The sequence below is a fragment of the Rana temporaria genome, chromosome 9 (genome assembly GCF_905171775.1).
Source record: "Rana temporaria chromosome 9, aRanTem1.1, whole genome shotgun sequence".
Taxonomy (NCBI): Eukaryota; Metazoa; Chordata; class Amphibia; order Anura; family Ranidae; genus Rana; species Rana temporaria.
The window spans coordinates 127318663-127330984 of NC_053497.1; the positions used below are offsets into that span (position 1 = coordinate 127318663).

Consider the following 12322-nt stretch of genomic DNA (forward strand, 5'->3'; position numbering starts at 1 on the left):
TCACTGGTGAAAGGGTTAACACCTTTATTTAGAAAATTCATGGCGGTACCCAACGCTATAAAAACCTGGCGGCGAACCTCAAAAAATAACTGGCTACCTAGCGGCATCAATACAGCGATCAGAAAACGATCGCTTAGTGACACTGGCGATAGGGGGTGAAAGGGTTAACTGGGGATCAAGGGGTTAAACCTTTATTGGGGGGGGGGGGGGGTAGGGGGCTACCCTGGACCTTAAAGGGGCCCAAGACTAACTGCCCTGACACTTTTTACTGTCACAAATGACACTAAATGCAGTGATCAGTGACACTGTGACTGGGGGGGGGGGGGGGGGGGGGGGGGGGGGGTGATCTGGGGGGGTTAAGTGTGCCTATGTGTACCAGTATACTGTTAGGTGCAACTTACTTGTGATGTCTTCTCTCCTCTCGCCGGACGAAAAGACCGCCACGAGGAGAGATGACATCACTTCATCTGCCTGTGTTTACAATACACAGGCAGAGGCGGCAGGTGATTCGCTGGGAGCGATCGCGATCGTGGCCAGAAACCAATGGCCGCCCCCTCATCCTCGATTGCTCTCACAGGCTAACGGACCGTCGCAGGTACCTATTGGACCCCCGACCCGCGAGAAGGCAGGCACGTACAGGTACGTGGATGTGCCTGTACGTGCCATTCTGCCGACGTATATGTACATGCGGCGGTCCTTAAGTGATTAATGAATTCTATGCATTAAGATAAAGCCTTCTGTGTGCAGCAGCCCCTCTTATACTTACCTGAGCCTCCTCTCTAGCCAGCAATGTTGCACAAGAGACTGAGCTGCCTGGGACTCTCCCTCCTCATTGGCCGAGACAGCAGCGGAGCACCATTGGCTGCTGCTGTCAAAGTCAGTAAGCCAATGAGGAGAGATTGAAGGCGGGCCGCAGCGCCGTGTCTGAACGGACACAGGGAGCTGCTGCTTGGCTCGGGTGTCCCCACAGCAAGCGGTTTGCTGTGGTGGCATTCAATAGGAGGGAGGGGCCAGGAGCACCAAAGAGGGACGTGAGAAGAGGAGGATCTGGGCTGCTCTGTGCAAAACCATTAAACCTAGCAGGTAAATATAACATGTTTTTTTTAATAATAAAGACTTTAGCATCATTTTAAGAACCTTAAAAATGTGTGTGTGTATTATATATATGTATACACAAACACACACCTTGGTGGATGCAGTATTGATCCGATAGTGCATGCATCTGTCCCCCACCAGCTCTGCACTGAGAACTGAGTGATTAAACATTGCTGATCTTTTAGTTCTCAGCTGGACTGTTACTAAGCCTCTCCAATGGCTTACAGTCACGTTTCATACAACTGCAAATCAGCACACCTTGCCCAGAAGGGGTTTCTAACAATTAACTATGAAATGTAAAAATTCATTACTTCTCCAGTGCTCTCCCAGGTTAGAGAAAGAGACGACGCCACAAACCGCCAGCAGGGCACACAGGAAGAGGATGACACTGCGCTGCAGCCTGGAAAGCTGTTTCCATTTCTATGAGATAAAACAGGAAACACAGATTACTAAACGTTTACCAGGAAAAGAAGAGACACAGTCATCACATATATCGGCTCCGACATCCCCAGCTCTTCCTGCTTAGGCAGCACAACAAATCACTGATTTATACAGACTGTCAGCCTTATGAGCACAGCAGAGGTTGTCAGCTATAAACATACATTCAAACGTGTCATTTTCTGCAGCAACAATTTTTGTTGAATCAGCCCATAACATTATAATCAAACACCTACATACTTGGGTAGTAGAGCTGCATGATTAATCGTTAAAAAAAAAATTAAAATAAAAAAACGTGATTTCGATTCAACCCATCCCACCCACGATCTAAGACCCCTTTCACACTGAGGGCGTATTGCAGGTGCTATAGCATTAAAAATAGCGCCTGCAATCCGCACTTAAAAAGCCGCTCCATTGTCTCCAGTGTGAAAGCCTGAGGGCTTTCACACTGGAGCGTTGCGCTAGCAGGACAGTAAAAAAAGTCCTGCTAGCCGCATCTTTGGAGCGGTGTGTATACCGCTCCTCCACTGCTGCTTCCTATTTAAATCAATAGGATAGCGGGCTATACCGCCCGCAATGCCCTGCTGAAGCAGGGCATTGCGGGTGATTTTAACCCTTTCTCGGCCGCTAGCAGGGGTTAAATGCTCCCCACTAGTGTCCAAAATGCACTGTAAATCCGCCCATAGCGTCGGTGGTAAAAATAGCAGCGTTTTACCGCTGACGCTAAGGGTGGCTCAGTGTGAAAGGGGTCTAAATCTGTAATTTGCACAATTCATGTTAAAGTGGTTGTAAACCCACTGTTACAACTTGCACCTACAGGTAAGCCTAGAGTAAGGCTTACCTGTAGGTGCAAGAAATATCTCCTTAACCTACAAGGTTAAGGAGATATTTTCACATAAACAGGCACCGCTGTCTACGTCGCAGGCGCACTGAGCGGTGCCGTTTTGTGAATGGCATTAGCAGGGTAATGCCATATTTTCATGCATGCGCGGGAGTGACGTCATCGCCGGTCCAGCCAATCACAGTGCCGGAGCAGCGAAAACAGGAAATAGTGACGAGGGGACGTGGCGGTGGACGGGACCGAGGCGGACTTCGGGGGCTTCGTTCTCAGGGAAGTGACACATAATGAGCTGGTATGCTGTGCATACTAGCTCATTATGCCTTTCTCTTGCAGATTTATTTGTAAAAAAAATATATTATATATATATATATATATATATATATATATATACACACACATATACACACACATATACACACACACACACACACACACATATATACATACATATCCAAAGGTTTACTTCCTCTTTAAACAACCTTAGCCAGCAGATGTTTACCAACAGTGCTGAGATAAATATAAACAACGTATCTCTTGGTGCTTTTAAAGCGGAGCTCCACCCTAAAGTGGAACTTCCGCTTATCGGATTCCTCCCCCCTCCGGTGCCACAATTGGCACCTTTCGGGGGGAGGGGGGGGGAGAGGATACCTGTCCAAGACAGGTATCCATTCCCATTTCCGGGGGTGTCTGGCCGCGACATCACCGCGGGGCTCCCTTCTTATATATTTTTTTCTTTTCTGCAGAGACCCTAGAGAATAAAATGGCAGCTGTTGCAATATTTTTTCTGTCACACTACATTTGTGTAGCGGCTTTTCAAATGCAATTTTTGTATAATGTGAAAAATGACATTACGCCGAAACTTGGGATCTTTATTCCAAGCAAACAAAATCCAGAACCGTGCAACTTTACTTGATAGGTCCCCCTTTTGCTGCCTTAACAGCCCTGCTCCCCCCAGATTTAGTCAACTAAAACAATTGCAGAAGACTAAAATGGGACTAAAACTAAAATGCCATTTTAATGCCAAATTTGCTGCCAAAATTAACACACACAAAGTATATAAATAAAATGAATACATTTTTCCCATCATATACTCAACTTGAGTTGCTGAGGTGTGTCGGGATTACTTTACACAATGGGGTAAAAAGTGAAAAATCTGGGTCAGCTCTGCATAGAAGCCAATCAGCTTCCAGGTTATATTGTTAAAGCTTCATTGAACAATCTGAAGTTAGAAGCTGATTGGATACTATGCACAGTTGCACTCTCTTGGTTTAGTAAAACAATCCCACGTCGTCAGCAAGTTTCTTTATTTACCATTGAAGACCCCCCCACAATCTAATGCCAAGTTGTTTTACGTTCCCCCAAGGAGGGTGCAGCCAGTTAAGACTAAAGTGCTTCTGGGATGCTCAGGGGCATCCTGACCAATTCTTTTCAGCATTCAAAAGCCATTTTCAATAACAAAATCCCCAATGAGATTGTAAAATCAATAATCAAGTTACCTTCTCCATTGCCAACGTATAGGATACATCCACGTCTGGCTGATAAACACCACAAGCCTGGAACGCGGTCTTCCAGCAGACACAGACAGCAATGAATATATTCTATATATTGCAATCCCCTCCCTGCTCTGACAGGTAACATTATACCCCCAATGCAAATTCCCTGCTTCAGGAAAACCCACCGGAGGGATAAATTACACCCTGGGCCATGTCACACACATGATGTAATGCCTGTCTACACTTTAAGCCTGCAGTGACATTAATAGCAGCCCGGGGAATACATATGTACAGGTCCCAGGTTTATCTGTGCAGACTGATACACATTCATGCATTATATAGGTCACAACAGGTGCAAAACAAAGTTGCAGCCAGCAATAAATTAAACTACAGTGCACTTGGCAGTGCAGTCACTGGAAATCCGAGGGGTATTATCCAATTTTTTTCACTTTTTTTTTTTTTTAGGGGGGGTGGATTGCCAGTGTGATTATTTTTTATTTACATTTTATTTATTTTTTTAAAATATTTATTGCAATTTTTTTTTTTTTTTTATTAAATCAGCCCTGTTGGGGGTCTTTGGAGAGATATCAGGGGTCTTAACAGACCTCTGACATCTCCCCTGTAAGACAGAGAAAGGGACTAAGGACACAGATTCCCCAGTCCCTTTCTCTGCAGCCTCAGCTGAAATGAATGGAGAGAAGCTCCTCTCCATTCATAAACTGAAGCATCGTAAACACAGGTTACGATGCTCAGTTATATGAATGGATAGAGTCAGTGATCACTGACTCTGTTCATTCTGAAAAGGTAGGAGCCGGGTTTAGCGGCTCCTACCTCCGCTCTCCATCCTGACAGATTGAGGGCTGAGAGAGCACAGCACGGAACACGGGGGGGAGAGAGAGCACAGCACGGAACACGGGGGGAGAGAGAGAGCACAGCACGGAACACGGGGGGAGAGAGAGAGCACCGCACGGAACACGGGGGGAGAGAGAGAGCACCGCACGGAACACGGGGGGAGAGAGAGAGCACCGCACGGAACACGGGGGGAGAGAGAGAGCACAGCACGGAACACGGGGGGAGAGAGAGAGCACAGCACGGAACACGGGGGGAGAGAGAGAGCACAGCACGGAACACGGGGGGAGAGAGAGAGCACCGCACGGAACACGGGGGGAGAGAGAGAGCACCGCACGGAACACGGGGGGAGAGAGAGAGAGAGCACCGCACGGAACACGGGGGGAGAGAGAGAGAGAGCACCGCACGGAACACGGGGGGGAGAGAGAGAGAGCACCGCACGGAACACGGGGGGAGAGAGAGCACCGCACGGAACACGGGGGGAGAGAGAGAGAGAGCACCGCACGGAACACGGGGGGAGAGAGAGAGAGAGCACCGCACGGAACACGGGGGGAGAGAGAGAGCACCGCACGGAACACGGGGGGAGAGAGAGAGCACCGCACGGAACACGGGGGGAGAGAGAGAGCACCGCACGGAACACGGGGGGAGAGAGAGAGCACCGCACGGAACACGGGGGGAGAGAGAGAGCACAGCACGGAACACGGGGGGAGAGAGAGAGCACAGCACGGAACACGGGGGGAGAGAGAGAGCACAGCACGGAACACGGGGGGAGAGAGAGAGCACAGCACGGAACACGGGGGGAGAGAGAGCACAGCACGGAACACGGGGGGAGAGAGAGCACAGCACGGAACACGGGGGGAGAGAGAGCACAGCACGGAACACGGGGGAGAGAGCACAGCACAGCACGGGTGGAGAAGACTTGCAACTCCCATGCCTGCCCAGGTATCGGCTGAGGCATCGGAGCATTTCCCCCCCGAGTACAAGGAAATGCTTGGTACCGGTCCCGATACCGATACTAGTATCAGTATCGGGACATAACTAATTTTTACATGTGTGAAAAGTGTCAGAATTGGCCGGGGCTGAAGTGGTTCAAATACAATACATTTCACTAACATGTATAAATAGTAACATTCACAAATATGCAATGAGTTAGGTGTCATCCACCTGGGGTGTACTACAGCATAGGTCTGTGGAGGGCTGTGTTTACCCACACAGGGGTGCACAGATGTCTATAGGGACGCAGCGAGTGAAGGAACACATCTGATGCTCCCAATATGACATCCATGTGGGTGCATGGACCCAAATAAAGACAGTGCGAGTTCAGGGACCCATATCGCGCTAGGGTTGCACCGATACTGGTATTGGTGCCGATACCAGGCCTGTTCAGGGGTATCAGTACTCGTGCAGATGCACCAAAACTGATACCTTCTGGCTTGGTTCTTTCAGCTGTCAGCGGGATGTCCCTGCTAACCGTTGTAAAGAAATGAAGGCTGACAATTATTGGTTGTTAAAGCGGAGTTCCACCCATTTAAAAGTCGACAGCTACAAAAAGTGTAGCTGCTGACTTAATAATCGGACACTTACCTGTCCCGCGGTTCAGCGATGCGGGCGCACGGAGCCCTGCTCCTCTCCGCGGCGCCAGAATTGTTACTGTGGGGGCCTGCAACGTGCCTCAGAAGATTACAGGGAGGGAGGGGGGAGAGGTGATCTTCCTTCCAGGGGCCAGGGAGGAATTGGAAGCTCGATTCCCATAAAAACAGGGTACCCCCTCCTACCCCCAAAAAATGACATGCCAAATGTAGCGCGTCACCTATATTTAAAGCAGAAGTTCCATTTAAGGAGCGGGTCTGCTGTGTCCTGAACAACCAATAAAAATGTATCTGTTTGCGGCTCCGCCTCTTCCCCTCCCACCAGCTGTCACCTTCCTGTCCTGAAGGACAGAGAGAGGAGCGCCATCCAAGTGCAGTATTACCTCAATTTAAAGGGGTTGTAAAGGTTTGTTTTTTATTTTCTAAATAGGTTCCTTTAAGCTAGTGCATTGCTGGTTCACTTACCTTTTCCTTCGATTTCCCTTCTAAATGTTTGTTTTCTTTGTCTGAATTTCTCACTTCCTGTTCCTCCTCAGTAAGCTGTTCTGGCTGACTTACCCCCAGCCAGATTATGGGGGGCAAGCTTACTGAGGAGAAACAGGAAGTGAAAAATTCAAAGAAAAAAAAACATTTAGAAGGGAAATGGAAGGAAAAGGTAAGTGAACCAACAATGCACTAGCTTAAAGGAACCTATTTAGAAAATAAAAAACAAACCTTTACAACCCCTTTAATGTATAAAAAATAAATACACTCACAAGGTTAAAAACAATTCCAGCATAAATGATGAATGTGATGTTCATCCATTCTACTCTCGGGTAGTAGCCGCTGGTGTGTTGGTGGCTCCCAGCGCTTCCTGGTAAACTCAGAGACACTGAGGTGCACTGATGACGTCACTTTCAGGTACTTCATCAGTGTCTCCGAGTTTACCAGGAAGCGCTATGAGCCTAATGAGCCGGACCTCTGGCCACCATCACATCCGCGGCTACCACCCGAGAGTAGAATGAACATCACATTCATCATTTATGCTGCAATCATTTTTAACCTTGCGAGTGTATTTATTTACGTTTTTTACATTAAAGTGCAGCCATACCGCACTTAGATGGCGCTGCTCTCAGTCTTTAGTGTTCAGAGTCCCAACACCCTGCCCTCACTTAGCCTCCTACTTACCCCCCGCCCTCACTTACTCTCCTACTCCCCCTCCCCACCTTGCCCTCACTTACCCTCCTACTCCCCACCTTGCCCTCACTTACCCTCCTACCCCCCCCAACCTGTCCTCACTTACCCTCCTACTCCCCACCTTGCCCTCACTTTACCCCCCCCCCCCCAAACCTGTCCTCACTTACCCTCCTACTCCCCCCCCCCCGTCCTCACTTACCCTCCTACTCCCCCTAACTTACCTTCCTACCCCCCCCTGTCCTTACTTACCTTCCTACCCCCCCCCCCCCAAACCTGTCCTCACTTACCCTCCTACCCCCCCTGTCCTCACTTACCCTCCTACTCCCCCTCACTTACCTTCCTACCCCCCCCCTGTCCTCACTTACCTTCCTACTCCCCCTCCCCACCTTGCCCTCACTTACCCCCCCCCCCCAAACCTGTCCTCACTTACCCTCCTACTCCCCCCCCCCCCCGTCCTCACTTACCCTCCTACTCCCCCTAACTTACCTTCCTACCCCCCCTGTCCTTACTTACCTTCCTACCCCCCCCCCCCCAAACCTGTCCTCACTTACCCTCCTACCCCCCCTGTCCTCACTTACCCTCCTACTCCCCCTCACTTACCTTCCTACCCCCCCCCCTGTCCTCACTTACCTTCCTACTCCCCCTCCCCACCTTGCCCTCACTTATCCGCACAGATGTCAGATTGGAAGCAGCGGCTGTGTTCCTGCACCTCTGCATCCCAATGCCCTGGACTCCTGTGTGTGTAAACACGGCCCTCCACAGGCATATGCTGTAGTACACCCAGTGTAAATTAGGCCTTTAATAAAAATCCAGCTGCCTCCATCACGCAAAGCACATTTTCCACAGGGTTGGCTGGTTAATGCATGTAAAATTAATCACACCATGAAGACACAGGTATGTAAATGTACCCAAGGTTAATGTCACACAGGTGATGTGAACGTTGGTGACAAATCCCCAGTGTCAGGATCATTAGGATACAGCCTGCCAGTTGTTATGGAATCGCTCCCTCACTAGATGAGCCAGCAGGATGCCCCCCACCCCCAATATCTGCCGTTTTCAGAAACTTCATCTCACTTCCTGTCCTAGATACAACAGAAGGTGACACAAACCTATTTGTCACCGGTGTCTCCATTGAAGTATTCCCCTCTATTTATGTTCCAGGGACTGTGCTCCCCTTCTGCTCCATTCAGCCCCTGGGAACAAAGACAGAGAGCCCTGTGCTCACACAGGGAGGTGGGGGCAGGGCTCGACCATAATCCCATATTACATTATTATTATTTTGCTGATCCAATAAATTAAAGTGTATATCAAAGCAACATGGACCCCACTGCACATACCGGCTGTGATGCCCCATGCTGCCACATTAGTGGCATCCATTATAATGCTCCACTGGCCAACGTGATCACATGACTGTGCTGACCAATGAGAAGCGTTTTGTTCTCTCTGGGACAAGTAGTAGGTTGGTCTCGGCTACAATGGTGGTCCCTAGATAAGACCCCTAGGGGTGTCCATACAGAAAGTGGCCTCTGGTGGGGATCAAGTAGTAGGAGGGGCTCTGTCAGATGTCTATGGTCCCTACTGGGAGTCTCACTACAGATGGTGGTACCAGGAAGAACGGGGAGGTCCATGACAGATGTCTATGGTCCCTCCTGGGAGTCTCACTACAGATTGTGGTACCAGCAGAAGTGGGGAGGTGCATGACAGATGTCTATGGTCCCTCCTGGGAGTCTCACTACAGATTGTGGTACCAGCAGAAGTGGGGAGGTGCATGACAGATGTCTATGGTCCCTCCTGGGAGTCTGACTACAGATTGTGGTACCAGCAGGAGTGGGGAGGTCCATGACAGATGTCTATGGTCCCTACTGGGAGTCTCACTACAGATTGTGGTACCAGGAGTGGGGAGGTCCATGACAGATGTCTATGGTCCCTCCTGGGAGTAGCACTACAGATGGTGGTACCAGAAGTGGGGAGGTCCATGACAGATGTCTATGGTCCCTCCTGGGAGTCTCACTACAGATTGTGGTACCAGCAGGGGTGGGGAGGTCCATGACAGATGTCTATGGTCCCTCATGGGAGTCTCACTACAGATTGTGGTACCAGGGGTGGGGAGGTCCATGACAGATGTCTATGGTCCCTCATGGGAGTCTCACTACAGATCGTGGTACCAGGGGTGGGGAGGTCCATGACAGATGTCTATGGTCCCTCATGGGAGTCTCACTACAGATCGTGGTACCAGGAGTGGGGAGGTGCATGACAGATGTCTATGGTCCCTCATGGGAGTCTCACTACAGATCGTGGTACCAGAAGTGGGGAGGTCCATGACAGATGTCTATGGTCCCTCCTGGGAGTCTCACTACAGATTGTGGTACCAGCAGGGGTGGGGAGGTCCATGACAGATGTCTATGGTCCCTCATGGGAGTCTCACTACAGATCGTGGTACCAGGAGTGGGGAGGTGCATGACAGATGTCTATGGTCTCTCTTGGGGGGAGTTTGGTGTGCAATGTCAGTGGAGTTAGGGAAGGGTAGGGGGATTCCCTCTATGGTGTCACACTACACATGGTGGAGAGGGGATCAATTATTAGACTGGTCCCTGGCAGATATTTGGGGTCCCTCCTCAGGGTGTGACACTATAGGTGTGGGCGGGGCAGCTCAGTTAGTGTGGGAGGTCCCTAGCAGATATTTGGGGACCCTTTGTTGTCCCCCTACAAGTGGGGGAGGAGTTCAGGGGGGGTTTCTGGCAGAAGTCTGGTAGTCCCTCCTCTGGTGTCACCATACAGGTGGGGGGGGGGGTGTTCAGGTAGTAGGGAGTCTCTGGCAGATATTTGGAGTCCCCCTTTAGAATGTCACACCACAGGTGGGGGGAGTTTAGGTAGTAGGGGGTCCCTCCTCTGGTGTCACACTACATGTGAGGAAAGGGCTCAGGTAGTAGGGGCTCTCTTTGAGATTTGTGGGGTCCCCTTTGGGATGTCACCCTACAGGTGGGGGTGATCCAGGTAGTAGGGGGGGTTCCTAGCAGATATTTGGGGTCCCCCTTTAGGATGCCACCCTACAGGTGGGTGGAGTTCAGGTAGTAGGGGGGTCGGTGCCATAAGTCTAGGGGTCCCTACTCTGGCATCACCCTACAGGTGGGGGGGGGGGTATTCAGGTAGTCCCTGGCATATATTTGGGCTCCCCCTTTAGGCTGTCATCCGACAGGTGGGGGGTATTCAGGTGGTAGGGGGTCCCTGGAATATATTTAAGTTCCCCCTTTAGAATGTCACCCTACAGGTGGGGGGACATCCAGGTAGTAGGGGGCATCGTAGCGGATATTTGGGGTCCCCCTTTAGGCTGTCACCCTACAGGTGGGGGGGGGGGGGGATTATCAGGTAGTAGGGGGTCCCTGGCAAATATTTGAGTTCCCCCTTTATAATGTCACCCTACAGGTGGGGTGGACATCCAGGTAGTAGGGGGCATCGTAGCGGATATTTGGGGTCCCCCTTTAGAATGTCACCCTACAGGTGGGGATGATCCAGGTAATAGGGGGGTTCCTAGCATATATTTGAGGTCCCCTTTAGGGTGTCCGCCTCCAGGTGTAGGGGGGGGGTCCCTCCTCCGGTGCCCCCCTCCAGGCGGGGGAGGGGTGTGAAGTGACAGATGACATTTCCCCCTCCCGGCTCACCCTCCAGCAGGACCTCCTCCTCCAGTTCTTGCTGTTGTTGTATCCTCCCCCGGGCACCTCCGGCTGGATGAGGGTGACGGACATAAAGTCCCGGCGCTGCGGAGAGTACATGGCCGGCTGTGCTCTATCTGGTCCCCATGCCAGTCCTCCCCCAGGAAGGAGGAGCGAGGAGGAAAGGGCGGAGCGGGAACTACAGCCCGGGGCTGCGGCCTACCCCTGGCTGTAAACAAGCGCTGCCACGCGGGGGACACTGCGCATACTCAGTGGCTCGGAGAAGCCGAGGTAGGGCTGTCAGAGCTCCCGCGCCGCCATCTTTAGTAAGGGCGCCTGCCCTCAGCACTCATCATCATTTACAAGAGACCTTGGTGCTGACTCAGCCTGTTGGTGACAGTTATAATAATGATGGGACATACAAGTTATTTATATTATAATGGATGAAAAAGAATTATTACATTCTCAATAACTGTAAGAAAAAAAAAAAGACATTTGTTTTCTCTTTTGAACTTAAAGCGGGAGTTCACCCATTTATTAAATTTTTTTTTTCTCCCCTTAGATTCCTGCTCGTTCGGTCTAGGGCAGTGATGGCGAACGCGTGGCACGCGTGCCGCTCCCGGGACGGCAAGCTGTTTCGGTGGGCACGCCACACGCCATGAAAAATTGAAAAGAACACACTAAAATCCATTTGTCCCCACCGCACCCCAAACTACAACTCCCACAGTTCTCTAGGGCTATTGATGACGTGTCTGAGTGGGAGTGACAAAGAAGAAACTCCCGGGGGTGACGTGCGTGCGTGTGCGCGTACGCACGCTGATCCAATCAAAGAAGCTGTCTCATCCACACCGCACAAATCAGCGGTGACGTGACTGGGAGCACACACGGCTGGAATCAGAGGAGCCTTTCGGCGGGAATAATAAGCTGCTGGAGCAAGGTCAGACACTGGGAGACAGGAGTTAATGTGCAGTGTACGGTACAGTTATCTTGTTAGTCCTAAGCCTGCCCCACTCTCAGATATCAGGTGCTAGCTCAGCAAATAATCAATTGTGCAAAAAGAACAGCCTCATTACTGTCATTGGGAAACATTGTGCCCCATCATTGGTGTTATTCAGCCTCATTATTGGTGTCATTGGGAAACATTGTGCTCCCCTATTTTTTGTCATTATTGGTGTCATTGTGCCTCATTAT

The 12322-nt window shown here is 50.6% G+C and overlaps 1 protein-coding gene across 2 annotated transcripts in view; it reads right to left on the reverse strand.

The window, feature by feature from the left end:
• The window catches only part of MAN1B1 (mannosidase alpha class 1B member 1), a 46794-nt gene extending 35404 nt beyond the window's left edge, over nucleotides 1-11390 (reverse strand). For both annotated transcript variants that reach the window (XM_040324457.1, XM_040324456.1), the window contains exons 1-2: nucleotides 11141-11390; nucleotides 1407-1515 (exon numbers count right to left, since the gene is read on the reverse strand). In XM_040324457.1, coding sequence (XP_040180391.1) covers nucleotides 1407-1515; nucleotides 11141-11251 — 220 coding nt within the window. In that variant the 5' untranslated portion in view covers nucleotides 11252-11390. The remainder of the gene's footprint in view (nucleotides 1-1406; nucleotides 1516-11140) is intronic.
• Nucleotides 11391-12322: the final 932 nt, after the last annotated feature.